The 25,933-nt window shown below is 40.3% G+C and overlaps 1 protein-coding gene across 2 annotated transcripts; it reads right to left on the bottom strand.

The window, feature by feature from the left end:
• Positions 1-295: 295 nt before the first annotated feature.
• Positions 296-24,956, bottom strand: GOLGA3 (golgin A3). 2 transcript variants are annotated; one of them, XM_074554158.1, is made up of 24 exons: positions 24,659-24,956; positions 22,602-22,953; positions 19,472-19,753; positions 18,492-18,604; positions 17,330-18,021; positions 16,044-16,155; positions 15,331-15,637; positions 14,538-14,740; positions 14,309-14,446; positions 13,216-13,377; positions 12,079-12,447; positions 11,666-11,743; positions 10,433-10,696; positions 9,832-9,926; positions 9,452-9,668; positions 8,746-8,889; positions 7,941-8,138; positions 7,347-7,463; positions 6,991-7,130; positions 6,080-6,212; positions 5,761-5,883; positions 5,221-5,385; positions 4,859-5,019; positions 296-4,410 (listed from the first exon to the last, which is right to left on the bottom strand). In XM_074554158.1, exons 2-24 carry the CDS (start codon positions 22,729-22,731, stop codon positions 4,203-4,205), a joined length of 4,551 nt encoding a protein of 1,516 aa, XP_074410259.1. In that variant the 5' UTR covers positions 22,732-22,953; positions 24,659-24,956; the 3' UTR covers positions 296-4,202. The 2 variants fall into 2 exon arrangements, with proteins under 2 accessions (XP_074410259.1, XP_074410260.1); XM_074554159.1 differs by having other exon boundaries at positions 19,595-19,753; positions 24,659-24,955.
• Between the last annotated feature and the right edge of the window lie 977 nt (positions 24,957-25,933).

Below are 25,933 nucleotides of genomic sequence, written 5' to 3'. Positions count from 1 at the left end.
TCTGCATTGTTCCATTTTGTACACTCAGACTCCACAGGCTGAAAAATTCAGGCCAAGGAATTGTGTTTCTTCCCTGATGAGTTCAGCTAACTGAGAGAAAGAAAATATAATGGAAATACAAACACAATGAAGTTTAGATGTGTGAAAAATCAATACACAATAATGTTGTCTTTCAAAACAAGATTTTTCTTTTCCTTAAAGGTGGCTACACAGCATATTTAGGATCCCAACAGAAAAATTACTGTCCAAAACCAACGAGAAAATGGTAACTCTCTCAAGGCAGAAACAACATGGGGCCCTTTAGCAAAAACAGTTTATTGCACAAAACTTTTAAAGGAATCCCTATGCACATAATTTTTATAATCAACATGCTTTGTATGATCATAAACATTAATTGTACATAGTGTAACTCCTCCAGCCCCTGGGTTATCCATTCTTCAAGAACATGGAATTATTAACTTCTATCTTTACAAATACGGCCTAAGCAGACATTACTGAATGTCATACATGAAATAGAACCATTTCATTTACAATATCCAGAACATCTTTCCCTCCCCTAGAAATCTGTGCATCTGTATTGGAAATGAGGCTGCCCAAGACCGAAGTGTTGCTCATTAGTAGGAGGCAGAGGGATCAGATGACAGCTGTTGAGCATTAGTAATTCCTCTGGACAGCAATTGCTTTCACAGAAAATACTTAAAGGCTCTGATCACAGCAAGTCACATGCAACTATTCCCACTTTCCCCACAAATTAATAAAATGTACATCACAAGCTTCTGCATCACCAGGAGTGAATTTGTCATCTTTAAGGTAAATTTATATTGGTAATATCACCTGTCCCCAGCACACCTCTGATGTTGTCACAGCTAACACTAAAATAGCTGTGCCACTGCAGTTCTCTCCCCTAAGGAGGAAAATATAATCCATGACAATATGAACAGTAGAACATTCATCCTGGATATTACTTTACACATATGAAAATCCCATAGGTTTCTGCTAGGATATTGCCTGAATAAACACAATGGGATCAGATCCTCCTGCTGCATGAGTGGATAGGGGGCTCAGCTGATCCCAATACAGTGCACAAATATTTCCAAGAAATCTGGAAGACAACAGAATGGAGCATTATGCAATATTCAGCAATGCCAGAGACTCAGTAACATTTTATTCTTTTGTAGGGTTTTTGCTGGTCTTTGTTGTGATATTTATTTTAAATGCACAGTTATTCAAGAGCCCTCAAAAACTCAACAGCATCTGAAAAAATAATGCTGCACCATTTACCAGCTTTCAGCACTGGGGAACATTCCCACATTGCAGTGACATTTCTCCTTCATTAACTAGATTTGGTTTAGTACACAGCATCCACTAAAGAAACACAGAAAATACATTCTATTGCAGTGCTTGAGAAAGTAAAATAAAATTTTAAGAGATTAGTCTTCAGATTCTCCTGATTATTTGGCAGTGCTGTGACAGGCAGAGGGGAGACAATTTTCATTTCTACAGCTAAGTTATTTTATTGCCTAGACAGCAGAGACCTGAAGCTTTGCAGACTGAGCATGGCCAGCCTCAGGGTGAGGCTTTTTAATAAAGCAGCAACTATTTCTCTGGGTCATTAAAACATAGCTGATGAGCTTCAAAGAAATGGCCTTGCCTTTATCACACACGGCGTGCTCCTCCTAGAAGACCTCCCAGTGACTTCTGTAACTTCACTTAGTACCTCACCAGATTTAGACCCTCTGAAGTCTCCCTGTCCTTCATGTAAGTAAATGACATGGTGTTTGTAGAAAAAGCACATGGTGAATATAACAGGACAATGCCCAGTGTCCAGGTACTGCCAGCAGCAGCTGGGCCAATGCAGAATCTAATCCACAACAGCTCCCTCATCTTGGAAAGGGAAACACACACCTAAGGCTGATTGTGCAAGCTCAGATGTCTTCAGGAGCTAGTGAGAAACTGCAACAGGAGGCAGAATGGATACAAAAAGGAGAGCTGACATTCAGAACAACTAGGAAAGTTTCTAAAAATTCTGGCTTCTTTGATACCAGATAAAACCTTTATCCATACAACCACTGCTGAACTAACAGAACATAGTGGATTCTGAACTGTAGGCAATGTATTTAATAAAGTGAACAGCAACATTAACGCTGCACAAGTATTATTTTAAATCCTGGACATTTGGTAGTTTTCTTGTACTGAATATATTATTCATTACAGTTTATTTTTTTCTTTAACAATACTGTGGTTTGGTTTTTTCTTCTTTGAGCTTAATATACAGGCAACTTCAAGAACATGACAACAGCAAGATAATCAGTACCGTTTACTCTACAAAGCAGGCTGCAACAGTGTGCAGACATGTCTTAAGCTAGTTTGTAAAGCTTTTGATTTTGAATTGTTTGGTAAATCCATCTGATGGGCATCTAACACCACATCAATGCATTTCTTCCTTTACCAGTTGCAAAACCTTGACTGTCAGCATCACTTGACTTTGATCCCAGTAAAATCTAAGTTAAAATCCAGTAGCTGCAGGGCATGAAATCATTCAGTAAAAACATTTATAGTGCAAAGTGTTCAACTGGACTAGAGCTTGAAGTGGTAGCTATGTGAAATCAGACTTTGGATAAATATAGGTGGGTTTGGGAGTTTTGTTTGGTTATTTTTTTTCACCTTACTGCTAAACAAATTGCAATATCCTTCCCCCTCCTCTGCAACAACCAAACCCAGAAACAGCGACAGCCTCTTTGGAAAAATAGATGAACTAGAATTTTTTTTCACAGCCTTTGAATCTACTTGTACTTAATAGATTTTTTTTTTTTTGTGAACATCAAACTACAATGGATATAATTGACTTGTTTCAAGGACAAAAACATTCTAGTACATGAGTAACCACTAAATCTTCCAAAGACCCTAACACTGAATTTTAGAGTGAGGAGAGGGCTGGCTTGTCACTGCACTATAAGCCACATGGAGCAATGGGACCAAAGATGAAGGAAACTGAAGTGAGCTGCTTTAAAAATAACTTAGTCAAGGTGCTCTGCAGAGGGACTGCCACAGTACCAACACTTCCATTCACCCTGGACACCTTGGAATAGAGGCTGCAAAAAGTAGAGGGAGCGTGTGGGAGAAGATAAAGCTATTAAAAATAATAAATTTTAGGCATTATAATTATGTTTTTTTAAAGTAAAAATAATTACATTTCTAAAAGCTCTGGCTTTAGGATTTCCCTAAGCCATTTGTACAGTATGTCAAAGAAGAGCAAACTTAAACATAACATTAAAACAATGACAGTAACAAAACCCCTCATTGTAGCCTTTAACTTACAGTATATAAGCATATTAAACCAGATATTCAAAGTCAGAAAATTATGATTTTTTTTCTTATGTATATATATATATATATATTTTACACACATACTTTTGAATGGGTGTCTACTTCAAAACTTGAAATAAAAAGGTGCAAAGTATTTGTGCAGTGAAGCAAAGCTCACTACTGGCCTGTGACTGTAAGAGAAAAACATCAGCAAACGTGCCAGGCAAATCTGCCAAAGATACCAATGCTCTGCACTGCTTATCTTTACAGTCTTGTTTCTTCTGCTATAGGTCAGAGGTCATCTTCAAAACTGGAAATGGCTTACAATAACTTATTTTCCTTCAACTATAATCTGCATTTCAAAAATAAGAGGTTATAGGAGGGACAGGAGAATACTCAGCATGTCCAGTTCTCAACCACAGCTAATGGCTGAACATGAGAACTTGTTTTTCACTGTAGTTTGGCTACAATCCAAGATGAGGGAAAAAATACATCCTACTCCCACAAATTAAAAAAGAAAACCAAACAAGAAAACCTAGATGTTACATAATTAACAGTAATTCCTTAACAAACTCACCCAGATTGAACAATTACATACTTGAAACCAGATGCTCCTCTTGACCTCATTTTAAATCTTCATCTCAATCTCTTACTAACCCCTCAAATGAGCTAGATTCACCACTTGGCAGTACCCAACGTGACAGAACTGTTTCAAACAAACCCTTAGAATAGCACATTCTGCATTTACTATTCCATCAGATTCTAAATTGGTGCCCTTTGCTTCTACAGGCAAAAGCACAACTCTGAACACAATTTAAAAAAATGAAATAAATAATTTTTATAAAGATTTGTTTATATACTTAAAGCAATAGGAAGAAAGACAACTGATAAGGAGGTTATAGTGTCAAAGCTTCCTTATCACTAACACTACAATTCTCTTTCTTTTCATCTGCAGAAGGAGTCTCCTGCTGGTCTGATGCACTTGTAGGACTTGTAGAAGTAAGGTCCATTAACTTGCCCTCAATCTGAGTCCATGAAGACATTGATTCATGTACTGTAATGGTGTGTTCCTCCATCTGCCGCTGAAGGCTGTCCATTTCTTGCCTTTGGATTTATTGAGAACAAAAAAAGCCAAAATTAGCAAGCAGAAAACTGACTGCTAAATGCAAGACCAAAAAATTACTTTTCTGATTTTTGATACCTACTCCAAAACTACTTAAGATATAGCTGTATACAAGAGAGAGAAATCTACAAGAAGCTTAAGAACAAAACAAATACCATGTGCTTGATTAAAAAATATTAATAGCTGGTTTTGATTTTTTCTGCTGTGTACAATTCAGGATGGATATTTTGTTTAGTTTATTGTAAAGTCTTCTTTCACTATGGCAGTGACCATATAAGCAAGCACTTACAAAGGCAGAACATCCTACTGTCCTAAATATACTCCCAATAAATAATTAATTTTACAAATCCTTTTTTCCTCATGCTGGCAGCTGGGTTCCTGACAACATTTTTAAGATTGCTTAGTATGGTTTAAAACAACAGGCCATACTTTAGCTGCCGGAGACAGCTGTTCAGGTTCTTCAGAGGCTCCTTGCTCACAGCTGTTGGTTTCAGCAGTTCCTCCAGCAGGGCAGCAGGCACTGGACAATCAGGAATCTTGACTGGAGTCACTGGATTGGAAGAGTTATTCTCACCTTTCAGTTCTTTCCTCTGGTTAAAGGAAAAAAAAGGAGTCAGAAACATAATTTAATTCATCAATATAATTTTTCCCACCTAGAAAGTCTCACATTATGCTACTGGTGCACATCTGCAAGAAGCAGGAATCACAGGCACATTCATATCAAGTTATTTAAGAGCATTAGCAGAGAACTTTCCTGTACTTTACAAAAAGTCTTCTTTCTGTTTAAATACCTTCTTCATCTTGCCATGCTTCAGGTCCAACTTCAGCTGCTGGTTTTGCTGCAGCAGTGACTTCATGCTGTTCTTCAGTTCAGTCATTTTAGCCTGCAGCATAAACTTATCCTTCTGAGTTGCTGACAGGTCTTCCCTCACCATCTCTAACTCAGTCTTGATGTTCTAAATGGGAGGAGAATCAATGTGATGTAGAGAAACAGCATAAAAATTCCAGCCAACTAATGTTTTTATAAACTTTTCAGTTTTCAGAGGAAACTAGAAGAAAAAAAGAATACACAACACTGTATGAAACTGTTTGCTGTTTGAAACAAATTTGCCAGATTTGGCAAATGGTAGAAAATCAGAGGTTGGGTTAAAAGAAAGTCAGTAGCCTATTTTAATGGCATAGAGGTTGAAGAACTACAAAGGTAACATCACAGTCAAAATAAAAATTCAGAAAGAAGTGTAAGTATGCTTTTAAAAAATAAAAATATAGTTTTAATTATCCCCCTATAGCAATCAAAATTTGCATCCATCAGAATTGGCTCCATTAAATACCTGCAAGACAACTTGTATCCCTTCTAACTCCTTGTGGCTGCGCTGTTCAGTCATGTCCAGCTGCTGCTTAAGTGTTTCAATTTCTCTTTCTTTTCGTTCTACTTCCCACTTCAAGTCTTCTACCTACCAGGGGAAAAAGAAAATACATAACTGGAATTATCTACAGGTGCAATCAACCACAAAATCCCAAATATATTCTTATATCTCATGAAAACATTCTTAAGAAAACCTAGCAAAACTATTAAATATGCTGAATTAAAGCCAAAGTCATACAATGGAATAGAAATACAGATACACAGAGTAAGTGTTCACTTTTTACCTCTTGGCTTATTAGAGGCTGTTCACTAAGTTTGTCATCGAGGTTTTTCTGCAGAACTTGGAGCTGAGATGTGGCTTCTGCCAGCTCTTGCTGGAACTGAGACACCTCCTGGGAATGTTTTTCATCCTCTACCCTGCACAGCAAGATTAACAGACACAGCAGTTACTCAATCTGTTCTTTGAAACAAGAACTTCACTGGGTTAGCCAGTTAACTATAAATGACACCACTGTGCATGGAACCTGGTTAATCACAGCTTTCACTGAGGGCTTTGCCAACACATTCATAGAGCAAGAGTTAAATCACAAGAAGATTTTATGAAAGATATGTATAAATATTAAACATTGAAAAAAATTATTAAATCCTTGAGCACTGGTAATATTCAAATTACAAACAGATTATAGAGCAAAAAAAAAAAAAACCAAAACCCTGTCAGCAATTTTGCTTCATTTCTGGAGGAATAGAGTAAAGCTTATATCCATTTTCATGTAGGTCTGATAGTTTCTCATCATTTAAGAAAAAAATTTATATATGAGCAAAGTGAATTTTAATACATTGTGGAACATAGTCAATAATCAAATTAATTCTCCATGTAGTTCCTCAGAGATGTAAAAGAGAGGAATAACAGGATATATATGAAATGTTAATCCTTACTAGCAATGTGAAATAGTAGAAGTGTGTGGTGAAAGTAGAAAAAAAAGCAAATAGTGAAGCCTAAAAACAGTGTACCAGAATTATAAAGAGAGAAAAATGCAGATATTTGCTCAGAGTCCAAACAAGCATCCATGGTCAGGTTCTGCTGAGGAACATTCCACATAATCCACTCCAAAGGGGCAAACCCGAAAATTCACTGATATATGGCTTTTTCAGAAGATTTGTTTTAATTACTGTTCTTTTTGAGACATTTACTTACTGCAGCTTGTCCACCTCAGCCTGCAGGGCCTGGACCAGCAGCTCTTTGGCGTGGAGCTCCTTCTTGATCTCGCTGAGCTCCAGCATCGCTGCCCGGTGGTGCCGCCGGTTGTGGGCTGCATCCGCTTTGGCTGCTGCTTCCTAACAGGACAACAAGATACAGTTTTACTTTGTTTTTTCTCTCAGGTGAATAAAAAAAGACACAACAGAGGAGACATCAACTGGTCTTTCAGCCACTGGCCATCCTGACAGACCCCCTGCAGGAAGTAGGATGTTACAAAACATAGATTTCATTTCAATATACTTTTTAAATACCTTTAAATCGCATCAGAAGTAAATAAAAAGATGAGCCATTACCTGCTTCTGAAGCTCTTTAACTTTTAACTTTTCCTTCTCTAGGGAAGCCTGTAAAGCTTGAATAAGTTGTTGCATTTGCTGATCCTCTTCCTCTTTCCGCTTTAGGACTGCCTGAACCTGTAACACATCACAAAAACAAATGCACACTTTGTGTGGGCTCACTGGAAGTAGAGGAAATATAAACACAAGCCAATGCAGGGATTGCAGAACAACTCTCTGCTGTTCACTGATTACTCTTTCCACACAGTACCTTCAACCTTACAATGGTTAAATGGCAGCTAATTGTCTATGCCCACATGAATGTACTGGAATAAAAATTATTTACCTCAATGAATCCATATGTAACACATATGGATTTGGTATGTTCCAAATACCTACGCTTTCACTATTGCAAATATTGTAGTGCAATTTTATTAATTTTTTTTCTAAAGAAAACTCTGTTTAGTGCCAAGTCCCACTTCTGATCTCTTGTTCAATCCCCATATTGATGCTGTTACACAACACACAGAGGACCCAGAGTTGGAGAAAATACACCAGCTTTGTCTCATATGAGCCAATTCCCTTCTGAAGTTATTACATCAAAAAGTGAAATACCTGTAGATTCAGTTGTACCAAGTCTGCCTCTCGTTTTGCTAATGCTGTTTCGAGGATATTGTTGTGTTCCCTCAAAGCAGCATTGGACTGGCTGAGACCTGTAAGTTTTCCACGTTCATGCTCCAGTTCAAGGGCCAACTTCTTGTTCATTTCTTCTAAACGTTTTATCTTCTTCCTGAAGCCTCGAGATTCTTGAAGCTATAGTCAAAGAAAAACACAAATCAAACAAACATAACCAAGCAGCTTTGTGCTACTATCATAAAAATTGTGAGTTAAACTCAATAAATGTATTGTTTTTCCAGAGTGGGATTTCTTTTTTCTTTTTTAAGTGAACATTAAAAAATAAGTTCACTTTGGTATTTTTTTCTGTTGGAAGACTAAAATGCTTGCTAGAAAGAAGAATCCAGGAGTACTGTTCAGGTGCAGACCCAGAGCAGTTGATATATATAATTTTTTGTGCCACTCTACAACTGAACACCATCACCAGCACCACTGGGGATCCATGACTCCCAGCAGTTCACTAATGGTTTATGTATCCTCACTGTCTCATGACCAGACACAGCTGGTATCTAATACAGGAACCACTCTTCTCTCTCATCCTCTTTTCCTACAGGACAATGACTCATGAAACCACAAAGAACCAGCACAAGGCAACAAAATTTGCAAGTACCACTGACATGATGTTTCCTAGCCATGATTCTGATTTTCTCCACCACTGGAATAAAATTTTGGTACAATTTTTCCCTGTCTCGCAGGCACTTTTTACTGTCATATGCCCATCTACCAAGCAAATTCAAGCAATCACCTCATCTTCAAGTTCCAGCACTTTCTCTCTGTATTCTTCAAGCTCCTGGCTGGTCAGTGAAATCACTTCTTGCAACTCTTTTTCCAGCATCAACTTACTGCTGCTCAGAGCTCGCAGTTCTGTCTTCAGAGCTTGGATCTTCTCCTAAAGACAAGAGGGTCACACGTGATTAGTGCATCACCCATCTTCAGGAGTCACTTCTGCTTTGGTAAAAAACCTGCTTCTCTAGAAAATATGAAACAAGGTGCTAGTTAAAGGTCTTGGTCAGACTTTTCCACCCCTGCATCCAGCTACTGCTGTAGGTGTATTTGATATCTTGCTCCATTGGTTCAAGAAATTGGAGCTTCCCGTAGTAAATTAATTTTCTTGTTGAAGGCTTAACATATATAAATAAGCTATGGCAACCTTGAAAAACTTCTAGCTGTCAATGACAAAAAAGCAGTAAGAGCTAGAATCCTGGAAAACTTTTAGATACCAACCCTTAAAACAAATTAAACAATTCCACCAAAAAACCAACCAACAATAAAAATTTAATCAGTAGATCTAGCTTGCTAAATCATAGTTAAAGAAGTTCTCAGTGCTCAGAACCCTGACACCATACTCTTATCTAGTTTTACTTTCCAAATATTTTCATCACTTCAGGGTGAAATAGTATTTCAAGACTTATAGCTCTGTCTTTGTACAGTGTCAAAGGACATCTGCATACCTGAGCAATCTGGTCATTCCCACCATCAGTAATTTGTGCTTTTAGTTTGCTCAGCTCTGCCTCAGCAGATTCCTTGGCAGTAAGAGATTCCTGCAGCCTCCGACTGAGAATGCTGACTGCATTCTCATAGGCTTTGTGTTTTGCTTTCATCTCTTTCTGAGCACTCGTCAGGTCTGACCCGAGACGCTTCATTTTCTGTTTCTGTTCTGTAATGGCCCTGGTGTGAAAGGAAAAGAAAACACCAGGTAAAAACAAAAGCTGCTTGACAAATTGTACAACAAGATTAATTTTTCACATGACCCAACAAAACCCAACGTCTGAAAGCCAAATATGAAAACCAGATGCTGTAGTTCTTTTGTCTGTGCTAGAAGAGCACTTACTTTTTTGCTTCTTCTTGCATTTGTTCTACTTGTTGTTTTAATGCCTGATTTGCCTCAGCAAGAGATTCCATTTGTTCCTTATCGAACTGCAAAGACTTAACAGGAAGGAAAAGAAGACCCATGAGTGTAAGAACAAAAGCATGTTTGCTGTGATGTTTGATTATAAAAGAAAAATAATGAAATTTCAAAATTACTTCCATCTCTAAATATAAATTGCTCTCCAGTCCTCCATATTCTCTTTCCCTTTTATTTTCTCTTTAACTCTTTCCTTTGAGGCCACCACTGTTAACACATTAGAGCGTTTGGATCTTGTTCTCAGATGGAGTTCACCGTAGGAAAGTGCTTCCACATCAGTCTTCTACCACTCCTGTAGTGCTTCTCCCCACTAACATGAGATGTCAGTAAGCAGTCATGCATTTACAGAATTTTGCTAGGTATATGTTGAAATGTCTAGACTATTTTAAATATATAACCAAGACTATTTTAAATATATAACCAAGAACATTAACTTGCAGGTGGTCATTCTGTTTCTTAACAAAGTTACCAGAAACAGCAGTGCATCCTGGATGTAACACTCTCCAAAGCCTTACACCTTCCGTACCTGCAGGCGTGTTTCCATATCATCTCGTTCTCTCTGCACTGACTGGAGGTGATTTTCTAGTTCCACCATCTGCTGGTGAACCTGAGATACTTCTTTCTGTAGTTTTGAATGCTCAGATTCGAGTGACTGTTTCTCAATTTGGATTTTCAGCAGCTCCTTTTTTATCTCCTTCAGCTCCGAGTCCAGCCGCTTCTTTGTCGCTTTCAGCTCACTGATGAGCTGGTCCTTGGAGCTGGCATCTCTTCGGTAGGCTTCCACCATCACCTTGCACACAAGAGTTTCAAGAGGACAATGTTTCACCTCTTCAGCTTTACAAATCTTTGACTAATTTACTAGGAAGTATTTACTGATATTCTTTTAGTTTGAGGGGGTGAGGGTGTCATACAAACCAGCACCAGCCTCTGTAAGATATTTACTCTGGTTGAAAGCTTTTATGCAAGCTGAGATATCAAATAACACCTCATATTAGCAATTTATTAAATGAAACACATCAGTGTTCTCTGCAGTAAGGGATGCCCTTCTTCACATTCTTTATGGAAACTGCATTATGTGCCACTTTTAAAAACCAAACTAATTGTCAAAAATTAACCATCTCATGCACATAATTAGTAACTTTTGCCATGAGAAGAGGGTTTAACTATGACTGACAGTTTAAACAGCTTTCCCAAACTTAAATATAACAAGCTAAAACAAACTTTGACATTAGGTTAATAAGCAATCAAGCAGCAAAGTAATGGTGTCACCTTATAAATAAGACACATATATATGCAACACTAATGACATATCCATTTCAAATTACTGTTTCAAAACTGTGTAAATTCAGAATAAAATTTGCAGTAAAGCACTTATTTACCATCTAATTATGGTAATAATGAAGCAACTATTATTTTTCAAAGCTGCAAGAAAATGACAACACTTGAAGATTTACCTGAGTGCTTTTGCAAAAGCAAACCTAATCAACAAATCAAGGAGAGATTTTCTATGGTGGATCACTTGGCAAAGGACAAAGCCCTATCAAAGCATGCATTTGTTGGTGGATCAGCTTTCACATTAGTTACAGACAGAAATTCAACTGAAAGTTATACATTTTCTGTATTTTAATGTCACAAAGTTCTGTGATACAAAAAATAGATCTAAATATCCTCAAAACCTCCCCAGAAGTACATGCCTTCACTGTAAAAATAAGTGTATTCCTTGGGTGTATGCATCTGAAATGTCTTTGGTTTTACTTACCTTCTCCTTCAGGAACTGTTCCTTCACTTTTTGAAGCTGTTTTTTGAGGCTGGCATTTTCTTGTTGCAGATTTTCCACCTGCCAGAGGGCCAAAATGCAAACATTGCTTTATGTGCCAAATGTCATATTATACCTGATTTATTTGGTGAGCTTATCTGTCTGATTTGTAACAACTGCCTGATTTAACAAGGATCCTGTTTCTGACTAAGCATCTCAGTGGTTAGATAACACAACAGTTTGTACAGAAATACACTCACCAGGTCACCACACTATGAACCAAATTACTGCATAAGAAAGATGTTTGGCCCACAGTGCCACAGAAAAGAGCACACTACAAAATTACTACCCAAACTGTGACCTGTACTCCAAATTACTGTGTTTAAAAACTGGTAATATTTCAGAAAGATCATTACCTGGCTTGCCTTGACTGCCATTTCCTGCTTCAGCTGCTCCAAGATTTCTGATGTTACCTCTGTACCTTCTCCAAGGCGTGTTGCCCCTTCATCAAGCTGCTCTTTACTTGCTTTGGCTGCCTGCAGAGCCACCTCCAACACAATCTTCTCGTTCTGCAAATACTGGATTGTGTCATCTTTAGAAGCAGCATCACTCTGGAGCTCTTCTAGCCTGGCCTTCAGTTCATCATACTGTGTTTGCAGGTCATCCAGGGACTGCTCTTTGGTGTGCAGTGTCTCCTGGGCTAGAGTCAATTGCTTCATCAGGTCGAGGTGCTCTTGCTGCAAGGATTCGAGCTGCAGATCTCGCTGATGCAAAGTCAACTTGACCTGACAGGAAATATTTTAAAATTAAATTAATACAAAACAAAGGTTATCTTTGCAAAAGCACTCTAATCAAAATCAAGTATTATAATTAATATTTCAGCCTGTAGGAGAAAACAGCAGAAGATGAAAGTATTTTTAACTTTCTGAGGCCACTTGTATTTGCTCTGTTAATTGTACTGACTGCCTTGAGCAGCATCTGTTACCTTACAGACTAAGCAATGACCAGAATGACAAACCTAAAATATTCATAATATTAATTGTATTTGAAAGTTTTACTTGAAAAATGTGTCCACAGCAAACTCAGGTAAATTCAGCATTATTAACAATACCATATCATGACATGAATATAGTACTGAACTATCACATACTTCATGTCACTGCAGCCCTTGACATGGTGCCTGCATAAGGTTACAAGGTTAAAGCAAGGCTCTGTAAAAGTATGTAATGAAATCCTCACTGCCTTGACATCTTTGAACATGGATCTGTGGTTTTTGTCTATGCTTACAATAATCACATACTGAATTCACAAAAAAACCCCAGCATCTGACAAGACAGTAATTATGAAATTTTTTAAAAAGTATTATTACTGTCATGGTTGGAAAAAAGGCCTTTTCACCTGGAACAGAATGACTTTAGTATGCACTTCATTTTTGCAGCAATCTTTCAGGTTTCAAAAAGAAGTTTAGAGGTCAGTATCTATTCACTACTGCTTTTTCTGCCAAACCAGTATTTCCCTTGGAATTCCTGGGAAGCTGATTAACAACAGTCTACCTGTTCCAATTCTTGCTCCAATGTTGCTGCAGAATCAGCCATTTTCTGAAGCTGCTCTTTCTCATCCTCAAACTCCTCCAGTTTTCTCTGCAAGTCTTCTTCCACCATGGTTTTGGCCTCTTGGATCTGCATGAAGGCAGCTTCCTGATCTAACATGTCAGCCTGCATAGAAAAAGCATGGAATCAACTTCTGCATTTCAATGGAGGGGAAGGAGTGGGGAAAAAATAGGAAAAGAGAAAAGTAAATTATCAAGAAAATTTGTAGAGGAAAAACACAAAAATAATTCTGATGTCTGCCTTACACACCTGTATGCCTTTACTGAAGTCACTCATTCCTGTACTTAAAACACCTTAGAATAATAGTGAATGTTTTGCATACTTGTCACAATCTAAATACCTATTAAATAACACCTTGTCCTTTCTCAGTTGATGAGCAAGACATGAAGAAAAAGAATCTTTATTAAAATTAAGCTGTCTGGGAAAATTCTAAACCAGAAGGGATTCCTTGGATGCTGTAGCTACTCAGGAAACAATCCTGTCATTTACACAAGCTATCAGTAACACTGCAGATGGGTGCTTCCACAAACCTGCTGCTTTAGTCTCCTTTGAGACTCAGAAGCAGAAATGTCACTGAAAATCAGGGGATTTTAAGGCTCTAAGAGCCTTGGAAGTGACTGTACTGCACTTCAGATTTTACCCAACTTTTCTCACAAACCTGATTAGTGAGCAATTTCACACATTTAAAAAGCACATTACTGATTTAGATCAATTTCCAATTAAGTTTCCTCTTGAACAAGTTCATGGATGGGCAAAGGACAACATTTACATTTACTTCAATGTTCAATTAAAAACAAATACCAGAAGTGAAAATGCAAGTATCACCTTTGAATGGGAAATGTATGACCTTCTTCCCTCTAATTGTTCATAATGCTATGCAAATTTATTTGCTCTCAAATATTTACTGCTTTTATAATGCAGGATTTGATTCAATTCATAAGAATTCTTATTACTTTGCCAGAATAATCTTGATTTTGTAAAACATAAATACACAACGTGGACAGAACATAACTCATGAAACCCTTTACAACCATACCTCAATATTCTGTAGTTGTGCTGCAATTCGTTCCTTTTCTTTAATGGACCTGTGCTGGGTTTCAGTCAGCTGCTGAGACAGGGCCACATTCTCTAGTTTGAGATGTTCCAACATCCCTGCTTGAGTCATCTGCCCAGCCTAAAAGAAGGAAAAAAACCCCCAGTTTTGTCCTGTGGATAAAACTGACAAAAAAAGATTCTCAGTTCTCCCAATGCAATAAATCACAAACCTGTATATTGGCCATCTCACTCTGCAGCCTGACACGGGCCTCCTGTGCCAGGACCAGCTGCTGCTGGTACCACTGCCTCACATTCTGGAGAGATGTGATTTCTGTTTCAGATGCCTTCAGCTTGTTGGTCAGGGTGGTCCTTTCCAGCTGCACCTTCTGGAGCTGGGTCTGCAGGGAAGCCAACTGCTGGCGCAGGTCATGAACTAGAAAAACAAAAATAAAGAGCTTGGACTAACACACCCCACTGTGCTATTTTTATGCACACTTTTTCAAGGATTATTGCTGTATTTGTAATTTTATCTATTTTTCTTTCATTGTTGAACAAAAGCACATATGCCTAATTATAGAAAGATTGGCTTTTCCTGCCAAAGTGCTAGGATCTAAAGTAGCAGGTCATAAGAATAAAATTAAACTAAATGAATCACTTCTGTGAGCATTCACAGTTCCTAAGAGGCAGAAAATATGAACTAACTAAACATCAGGAAGTAGGTGTCCTGGCACATAGAGTCATCATTACAAATCAGCATTTGTACAATTTTCCAAAAAAACAACTAGGCCACTGTCTGGACTAAATATTTATGCCTCCCTCACCAGGCTGGCCAGCTTGCAAACTGTGACACTTCTGTGACACAAAATCAAAACCAAACATCTTAAAATTGAGACTATTTTATTAGTATGATATCAAATAAAGACAAGTTTAAATTTCTTCTTCTTCTTGGACTTCAGAATCAAGTTGAAATAAAATGATTTATGGAACAACAGATTTTAAAGACTGACATTTCCATCATCCCACCTGTACTGTCTCTGGTGAGAACATTTTTTTGCATATCTTCAACCTTCTGCAGGAGTCTCTGGTACTGCTCCTCTGCTAACTGCAAATCATTGTTTGAAGAAGCCAAGCTGGCATTCTTTGCTTCCAAGGCATTTTGCAGGTCAGCCATTGCTCGTTCCAGATCCCAGCAAGACTGCTTTAATGTGGCCACTTCTGAGCTCAGGGATTCCTGCTTCTGCTGGCTGCTTTGGCTGTGCTCCATCTGTGCCTGAAGCTTCATGTTCAAAGCTGCAAGTTGGGCTTGTAGCTCAGTCTTCTCTTTGAGAGCCTGAATGCGTCCAGAAAACCAAAATGCAGGAGTCTCATGAGAAAATATAATAGTGGCTGACTAAAAAAGATGCCCAGCAAAGTGGCTTTGATAAGGCAAAGACCAAAGGAGGTGCTCCATGCTCTGGAGCTGAGATTCCCTCATCTCTGTCCTTACCTCAACCCCTGAGCCTTTCATTGTTATTTCTGCTCTTCCCTGGCCAGCTGAGGAGAGGGACTGAGCAGCTTTGGTGGACACCTGGCATCCAGCCAGGGTCAGCCCACCATGGCATTCTTGTAAAGTACCTCATTCAATAATGTTTTTACAAAACACAATTCCACATGTAATGAGCAAGAGGTTCTTGAAAATTAATTAAAATCTTATTTTGATTATTTACTGAATACAGAATTCCAAATTCATTTTCTACCTGATTAGCTTCTAGTGAGAGTGCTTCTAGTTGCCCTTCAAGTCTCATCTTCTCCTTCATAACCTGCAGCATCTCGTCATGAGTTCCTGCAATGGAGCTTTCCATGGAAACACTGGAGACAGAGACAGCACAAGCACAGTTACAGGGTTGGAATGCAACACTTGTCTAGCTGAAGAAAAGTGACTCTGAAATTAAGAGGCACTCAGAATCTGTGTGGCTTAGACTGCAGGACATTTTTTCTGGTTTATGATAGATGCAGAACACAGTGTAACAACCTCTGATAAAAAAAGAAATTATATTCATGCTAAGGTTTTATACTTTACTTTCCTGTACTTGCAGAATCTAGTGTGGCACCATATATTTGTTATTTTTCTGATGATGAATTGACTTCATCATATCCTGTATTTACAGATCCCATTTTAAGCAGACAACTGGACATGATGGGATCACAAAACCTTCACAATTATTCTCATAACTATCTGCTTTAATGTGCCTGAGAAATGCCATCAGCTGCTGCAAAAGAAGGAATAACAGGTATTTGGCATAAGGGATTCCTTATGCTGATTCCTTGCTGTACAGCCAAGGCATCTGGAGAAAAAGATCTTTTCTCATTACCATAAGAAAGAAATCTAAGCCAGAATAATCATCAACAACAACTGACTGTACACCTCAACATATTTGGGCATGACACTTTATTCCAATAATTTCAAAAGTAGGACATATAAAATATGCATCTGCAGACAACTGATAAAAAGCACACATTGTTAAGGGTTTCACCAGTTATGCATTTGCTTTCTGAATCAGTTTAATACCTGTCATTTACACATAAGCTTGAGAAACTAAATCTCATTCCCAAAGGGCTGAAGAGGATAAGATATCTAGGACAAGACTCTTGGCATCTCTTAACTATGTGAGGTCTGAAAGGTACATGCACAGATGAGGAAAAAGTCAGTACTAAATATCACTGAGACAGTCAAGTCTGTACTTTCAGACTTTATAGACAAAGCCTCGTGAGTGATTCAGTGAATGAAGTCCTTCTATACAGACAGAAACAACTGCTTGCAGTACATTTAACACAGCCACTGGCAAAAATATCTTTCTCCAAAGATATACTTAGTAAATAGGTACTCAAGTGAAGCGACCTCTCAGATTCTTTTAGAATTTGTAAGCTACTAACAGACTCAATAACAGTGTAAGTTAAAACTGGATCTAAAGTTAGTAGGAGAGAAAAGTAATAGGCTGCCTATTCCAAGAAAATATCATAAACTAACAATAGACATCCTTACCTGCTAGAAATACTGTCTCTCCTGCTCCGTACCTCCCCATTAACTTCCTGCTCTTGGGCCTGGTGCTCCACTGCTGCAGCCTGCAGCACCTCACTGAGGGAAGGAAATTGCCCCATGGCTTCAGGATGTATCTTCTGGCCATTTATTGTATATGGAGTGTCCTGTTTGCCCTCTGCATTCTGCAAACTGCTATAGAGCCCTTTCCCTGACACACTGCTGTAGGTAGAGCTGTCGCTCTCATTTCCATCCAGCCTCATTCCCACTTCACTGCCATCAATCTCTGAAATGCTGTCTCCTGCCAAGGAGGAATTCTCCACTCGATCATCCACGTCAGAGGGCAGACTGATCTCAGACACAACTGATGTTGGGCCACTTCTGCTTTGCATCACAGCCCCCCCAGGTAGGTCAGTAGCCACAGAATTCCCAGCAGCATTTCGAGCATCTGAATCTTCAGTTCTGTAGTCAGCCAAGGACCGGATCTTGCTGGCCTTAGATTTTGAGCTTCTTTTTTCTTTTGAGGATGCTGGAAGTCCCAGGCTACCCAGCTTTGGCCCCCTGGGAACGCTGGTCCGCAGAAAGGAATATTCTTTAGTCATTGCTACAGTGCTGGCTCTTGGCAGGATTTCTGGATTCAACATCAGCTCAGGATCCAGGGTGCTGGAGGGACGGGTTTTGGATGTAGACTGACTCGACTAAAAGAAGCAAAGAGACAACAATAAATTCCAGAATCTTAACTCTGAAATAGCATCAAAGACTTATTTTGCTGTAACTTAAGATATAAAGCTCTACTTTTACACTGATATTAAACATATGTCCTTTCATAAACAAGGTGAATTATACAATGAACCCTATCAAGCTTCAGTATATAGATGTTGAAAATATTAATGTGAGACTCCAAAAGGTAACTGAAAAATATAGGCAAAATTGAGCATTTGGGTTACTTTAAGTTTGGTGTCTGTTTTTTCCTCCTCTATTTTTAAGTATCACAAAATGGTACACAACTGATGAGGTAACAGAAACAAATTTTGCCTGTGAAGAGGACAAAAATGTTTTCTCTCATTTGAGAAAACTATTGAATGTTTTAATTCAGGGAACAGAAATAGTAAAGTTTTCAAGCTTCTCAACGAAACACAACCTAGAAGATGTGTTGTGTGGTACTCACTCTCTCTTGGTGTCTCTTCACTCGGTATTGTTTGAGCTGCTCTTCCAGACGCCTTCTTGCCTGAAGTCTGATTTGTTCTTCATTTTCCAGTGGCAGTGAAGACTCTCCTGAGCCTGTAAGGGAAAGGCATCTTCACAGTCAAACAGAAAACTCCAACACAAGTAAAAGGGATGCAAAAGGTAAAAGCCCCTTCTACCATCAGCAACATGCTTCATGCTTAAGCAAGGAACAAAAGGAAAGCCCACTGACATGCACCTCAAATGACCCTCTTCAAATACATCTTGTGTAAGCACTGATAAAGCCTGTGGACTTCCACTGCTCAGTTTGCAAATGCTGGTTCCTCCACAGATGGAGGAGATGACAAGAGATTATACAGCAAGAGAAAAATTATTGCTGTCACTTAATCTCACTTGTCCTGCATTTCTGACAGTACTAAAATTATAAAACTAAGCAAGACCTACACAGTCCACTCATTCCCTACAAGTAGTGGAAAATGGTTCCCTAGATATATTTTCTTACCTTTTATTAACTCACATTAAACCTTAACTCACATTAAACCTTTCCTGTAGTAAGACTTTTAGACACCTTTATATAAAGGCTTTCCCTTCTCCCCCCCTTCATTGCTCTTCTCTCCTTTCCTTTTTTTCTTAGCTTAAAATCACTTGGTTCTGCTGTTCTTTTTTTTTTTTTAATGTCACCTGTTACTCCTACAAATCAAGAAGATTAGAATAGCTTCAGCCCCAGAAAGCGTGAATTCCCCTCCAGTGAAGAGCCAGTTTTAAATGGTAAGGCAGTGCCTTAGCTGTAGCAGAAGGTGGTTTACTGAAAGAAAATGAATTGCAGTTCTGAGTAAAAGTTTACTGCAAAAATGAAGTTTAGTTCAAGCTTAAATGATGTTACAGAAGTCCAGAGCCAGGCTCAGAGTAAAAAGCTTTATGCAGCAAGAGAAAGCAGGGGCACCACCATAAACAGATGCTTACACAATTCAGTTTCTTGCATGGGAAGACTTAGTTTGAGAGACTGCAAAGCTTCTTTTCTAAGAGCTATGCCCTCAGCACTAGTTCCCTGAGACTTCCTTAGGCTGTCATGGAAACCAGTCACACCTGGGGATGACTCTTCACCCTGCTCACTGCTGGTAGGATCAAAAGACCCAGGAGAGTCAAGGCAGAGCGACTCTGGCCCATTCTGGCAGGCATCCACTTTGCTGTTTGTCTCCAGACTTCCCTCTTCATTTGGCACTTCATTGGTGTTGTTACTGGTAGCTGGAAAAGAAAGTTTTACTGAGCTACAACTTCAAGCCTCTTAATTCATCTTCACAGCTCCACCCAAACACAAGCCAGCACTACTGCCTTTACATTGTATGAATACAGAAACTGCTACTGACAGCAACTGGCAGGAGACATTTCATAGAGGATTTGTGATTCTTTACTTTAAAAGCCCAGAACAAGTACTTTTCATTTGCTTTACTATGTTGCCCTCAAGCAGGACCTCAAAAGTCATCATAAAACGTATCTTTAAAACTTCACAGAGGTTTTTAAATCTTGTTAGGTTTAGAAGCATGAAACACTGAGTGTAAGGAACTCTGAGGCACAATCTACTACAAGTAAGCCTCAGCAGCTGCAGGCCTGCGCTGAATGATTCAGCTCTTTATGTGCAGCTGGGCACTGGGGAGAAAGCATCCACCATCCCCATTTCCAGCCTGGCCCAAGCAGTTTCTCAATTTTAAACCGAGCTGACATTTTTCCAAATAGGATATCTTCATCAAAAGCACAGTAGCAAAGATCATATGTATCAAAATAATAAACCTACCAATTAAAATGCAATTCAAGAACCACTTCAACACCAATTTTATGCCCACTTACTAGTATTTTTCTTTTCTTTTATGCCCACTTACTAGTATCTTTCTTTTCTTTTTCCTGCATATTTTCTTTGAATATGCAGGAAAAATGCATATTCAAAACCAGATAAACATTTCACAGGTTTATACTCTGGATTTCTCTTTTCTATTTCACTTGGCTGGGGACTAGCAACATTAGTGAACCTGCTGTTGCACAAACCCCACGTATCTAACTTCAAATTAATTATTATATATCTCAAATGAACAGAGCACTGAAAGAGCCACTGCCTTTCTGTTCATTCCCACACCATGTTATCACTGAATTAACTGCAACTCACTGGAATGTGCAATATTTATATTTTTTTTCCCTAAGATGGTGGGAAATATTTAACATTTATGATCACAAAGTATTTGCAAGTGCAAAAATCAAGTTCCCACCCCTGCAGTGCATCTTCCCTCAAGCCACCTCAGTGTGAACCAGCATAGAGGAAACTGAATGAGGAAACTGAATTTGGGTAGAAATACAAAGCTTTCAGACTTAGGCTGCCAAAACCCATCAGCTCTAAGATTTGAATAAAATACTTCTGAGAATCTTATTTGTCATGCAGACAACATTTCAGGCCATTTAGCCTTAATCACTTCTCTGATTTAGATCACCATGTAGTCACAAAAACAGCTGCAGACATGATGGAAGGGGTGAGTTCAACAAGGATGTGAAGGAGGGCAGAGGGAAAGACTGCTTTTTAATGACTAACATTTTAAAACTAGAATATTGGCAAAACTGAATTTGAAATAGGTGTCAATGCTAAGAATAGCCACAAGAAGCAAAAAATATGATGACAGCTCATACATTCAGAAATATTGTTTCTGCCCATCTCAGAAACTGCATCAGGTTTATACTTCATTCACATTTTTTCTTCCCAGCAGTGAGTGGTATACATACACCAAAGGGATGCTGGAGCAAAATTCTGGAGGAATGGTTTCCTGGTGACTTCCTGGGGCCAGGAGACACTCAGTATCTAAACACTCCTTGAACTACAGTAATTTAAAGGCAGTAGTGTCAATACAGCTGCAGTCTTTTTAGAACAATGGGCAAGGAGATGCAATTAGAATAAAAAACAGTAGAAAGACACACTGTCTAATTGTAAGTCACAATTTGATTGTCCAGCACAGGAGATAACAGGAACGTGTGATCTGCAGCTTCAGAAAAGATGAATGAATCATCACACTCTGCCACTCTGATAACAGGCAGAGTAGAAAAAGCAAATGAAGTGTCAGGGCCTCCTCTCTGCTGCCTGTGACAGGGTGACAAACCTGTGGTGCCAGAAGGGCCCAACCTCACCACGTCACCTCCTTTCACACAAGGAACCACTGTGGTTTTGTGTATCCAGGCAGCCACAGTGTACACACCTCTCCACCCAGCCACCCCCACATCCTCAAACACCAACACATCCTCGGACTCCTGCCAGGAAAACACGGAGATTTCAATTCAGTGCAGGGAAAATACTTTCACAATGAAAGCAGCTAAACACTGGAATGGGCAGGGAGCCTGATGAACCTCCCTCTGCAGACACTTTCAGAATTCAATAGCACGAGGGCCTGAGCAACCTGATCCTGCTCCAGAACCAGGTGTGCTCAGTGCAGCAGGTTGGACTAGATAACCTGCACAGCTCCCTTTCAACTCAAGCCTGATTCTATAATCTACTCAGATAGTGGACTCTAAATAGTTTCTCATAAACAGCTGCATGATTATTTTATTATAGAGCTTGTCTACCTATAAAAGTTACTTTGAGATAAACTGGAAAGTACATGCCAGCATCTCTCTTTCATAAAGGGAAGCAGAGCCAGACATTTTGGGTATTGCCTAAGTGATTTAATTTATTAGGAAGAGTTCTTCTGCCAGAATAAAGTACTCCAGTCACAAGCTTACTCTGGAACAGTCATTTCAGAACTGATCATTCTAGAGGGTTTCATGTATACACTCTTGGAAACATTATCTGAAGACTGACACCCTGAACAACAAATACTCACCCGACAGCTGATAGTATTTAAGTTAATAGTTTTGTTTTGCTTTCAAAATAACAAGTTCTACAGCAAAAAAACCCAACAGTTTTACATACACATGGAGCTAATGACTTCACCAAACTTGCTTAAAACTGCTGTACAAAAAATTCCTGACCCCAAGAAAAACCTTAACCTGAACAATAACACAGATTATTATATAAAACCCTGGGTAAAACAGGAAATTATTTGGTGCATATTAAATAACTTACTGTTAATTTCATCTGTAGTAAGTAGCTGTGACTTGGGTTTACAATCTGAAAGTTCTTCAGGGCTGCTGGGAGCCCCATTACTGCTCCTGCTCTCCAAGTGAACATCCTGCTGGACAGATGAGGAGTCCATGGTAAAAACGATCCAGATCCCTGGAAAGTTCTTCTTCCCAACAATTTGCCACCAAGTGAACTACCAAGTCCTGTTTCTCTCCATCAGCAAGAACAGCATCAAGGTGTCCCACAAGAGCACAGTTGTGAGCTGTAGAGCTGTTGGTGTGCAGCAGGCAGCTCTAACTCCACATCATGGAAACAACTCACAGCCAAAGTCGCAATCACCAAGGAGCTGCATCCTCTAGAAACAAAATTTGTAGTGAATTTACAAACATTTACTGGAGCTCTGAAAAGATGAGTTAAAAATAAAGTAGTGCCCACAGACAGAACCAGGACATGCAGTAACAACGGAGACAATGAAATACAACCAAGTATCCAGATCTGGGGAGAAAAAGTGATCTGTTTATATTCACTATTTTAGTAGCACTGATACACTGCAGAAGGATGCAACAGCTATTTAGCAAGACAGCTGATTTAGAACCATTGTCCCTTTTAATAGAAAGATCTCTTTGGCCTCTGCTTTAAGAAGAAAGCCAGTAACAGAGTAGTATTCTCCTCTGTAAATTACAGTATATATATGGAAACATACCATATATTTAATTTAAAGGAATGAGTTTCAGTATGTTTTTTGTTAAAATGAAGTATGGAATTCAGATTAAACATTTTAAAAATTAAACTACATCATTACTGTTTACTTGTCTGCAGAATAACAAGTATGAATCACTGTACAGACTCTGAACTACTCATTACAGCACAAGCTGGCAGTCAGAACACGGCCTAGACTGCAGCTAAACATTGCCTTCTCCTGTGACCAGCCAAGAAAAGGATTTCCAAACAGTTTATGGAATTTGCAAATGATTCTTCAGGTATTCGGATCTAACTTCTGAATACCTAATCTAACCTCTGGGCTGGGGGGGTGTGGTTTTGGAGAACGTCAAATCAGGAATATTTTGACTACATTTTTACATGAACACAAACATTTTGAACAACATTCCTTCCATATCTCCAGGGAGCACTTGTGTAACTGCTACTGTGCCACAGTGCCCTGGTCACCGCAAAACCACCATCACCTCCAAAATGTCACTGAGGGAGCAAACAGCTCAGGACACACAGGAAAACACGGTTATGCAGGTGATCCTTAGAGAGGGGAGCTGTGAACGAGCCAGAAACCTGCAGCACCTTTGCAAACGGGAAACCTCCACCAAACAAAAAAAAAATTAATACCTTCACTGTGAGATTTTCAGTATAATAAAGCTTTCAATATAACTCCTAGAACTGCTACTGTACAGCAAACAGATGCTACGTGACAGGTTACCAAGAGGAATCGTAGACAAAAGGCAAGCAAGATTTTGGCTCTCACACCTTCTCAAAATCCAGCCAACAAGAGATGGTTTGTTGTCCTTGTCATAAAACGCGTTTAAATGATCAAGGTGATGAAGAATGGCTTTCTCTTGTACAACCCGTTCCCAATATGAAACGGAAGAGCATTCCGGCCTCCGAGCCCTTTTGTATCCCTGTGTTTCGCATAAGCAGACACACACACACACACACACACACACACACACACACACACACACACACACACACAAATGTAGGCACGCCACGGGAACACAGCAATAAATAAGCCCATATGGAAAGAGCTGTATCAAAGTCACCGATTTTGCTTAAAACACGAACAGTCAGGATGACAACGGGTCCCGGTCACAGAGCGGGAGGCACCGACAGACACGGCCGAGGGGTCCCTGGGCCGGGCACGTCCCTGGGCGCCAGCAGAAGCGGGAGGCCCGGGGCCGCAGCCCACGGAGCCGAGCCGAGCAGAGCCGAGCCGAGCCGGGCAGGGCCGGGCGGTTCCCCGGTTCCTCGGGCAGCCCCGAGCCCCCGCGGCCTGAAGCGGCCCCCGCGCCCCCACCCCGAGCCGCCCCCCATCCCGGCCAGCCCCCGCAGACCTGAGGCCGCCCGCCCGGCGCCGGCTCCCGCCCGAGACGTGGCGCTGCCTGCGCCGGGAAGGGGCGGGCGGCGCGGTGCAGCGCGGTTCTCGCTCCGCCGCCGGCCCGGCGCTGCTGCCGCTGCCGAGCGCGGCCCCGCGCGGGCCCCACGGCTCTGCCCCCGCGCGCCGCCGGCCGCGGCCCCCGCCGGGCACAGTCCCGGCCTCGGCCCGGGCGCTCCGAGGCGGCGGCGGGGCCGCCGGGCCCGTGGAGAAGCGGCGGCTTTTCCAGCCGGACCCTTCCGGCAGCGCACGGAGGGGAGGGAGGCACGGAGGGGAGCGGCTCTCGGGCCGGGCCGCCTCAGTGCCCGCCCCGGACCGTGCCCCGGCTCTCTGAGGGGCGAGGGAGTGACCGGCTCCTCCGTCTGGACCCTGGGGCCGGCGCCGACGTGCGTAAATTAAAATTAAATTGTGCATAAATTAAAAATTAAAATTTCTTTGTGAAGGTGGCTGCCCCTCGAAGCCTTGTGTATCTGCATCATTCCTGTTCCTGCATTAGCGTTGCCTTTTACGGGGTCTGAGTCAGGAAAGTCCCATGACACGTCTGTAAATGTCACATTTTCAGCGTTCCCCATGGCCCTTTTCTCATAAATCAGCCCTTAGAGTTTCCAGCGACTTTATGGAGCCGGGCATCCCACAGGTCCTGTGGGGTATTGGGAGCTGGTGCATCGGAGCACGTAATTTCATAATGAAAACTGCTGCTAGCATCATACTGCCACCCTTAATATAATTGCCAGGTAAACAGTGTTCACTTTTGCGTTGATTTTTTTTCCCTCTGTTATCAACCTTTCCAAATTATCCTTATTATGACCATGAATCCTCTGAGCTGTTTCTCTAGGAAGACAGGAGGCTGTTCCACAAGTCAAGAGGGTGGATAAACCAAAATACCAGCATGTTGTTTGAACTGCAAACCTGTTAACCGAGCTCCTGGATACTGCCAACAACTGGATGTTTTCCTGCACACATTACACAGCCCTCTAGGCATTATTTGGAGGAGACCATTACTTTACAAACTAAGTCAGGGAGAGAACTGTTCTCAAGTGCAGATGTATGGATGTAAGAGAGGCTCCCAGCGTGATGATCAGAGGTATCAGATAAGTGGATCTGGATTCATGGGACAGCCTCCTGCTGCTCTGCTGCTGGACCCAGATGTTGGTATGAAAGGGCAATCTCAGGCTGTGGCTCAATACCACAACTGAAGTTTGACCTTCTTGGCTGCATGCACATTTGGCACTGA

The sequence above is a fragment of the Zonotrichia albicollis genome, chromosome 18 (genome assembly GCF_047830755.1).
Source record: "Zonotrichia albicollis isolate bZonAlb1 chromosome 18, bZonAlb1.hap1, whole genome shotgun sequence".
Classification (NCBI taxonomy): domain Eukaryota; kingdom Metazoa; phylum Chordata; class Aves; order Passeriformes; family Passerellidae; genus Zonotrichia; species Zonotrichia albicollis.
This window is presented reverse-complemented; position numbering and strand designations above follow the sequence as displayed.

Excerpts from the sequence above, each read along its gene's own strand:
- GOLGA3 (XM_074554158.1), bottom strand. The coding sequence starts at position 22,731 with ATGGACTCCTCATCTGTCCAGCAGGATGTTCACTTGGAGAGCAGGAGC. Across the intron at positions 13,378-14,308 it reads CACAACTACAGAATATTGAG|GCTGACATGTTAGATCAGGA; the intron begins GTATGGTTGTAA and ends TTTTCTATGCAG. Across the intron at positions 4,411-4,858 it reads AGCTGTCTCCGGCAGCTAAA|GCAAGAAATGGACAGCCTTC; the intron begins GTATGGCCTGTT and ends ATAAATCCAAAG.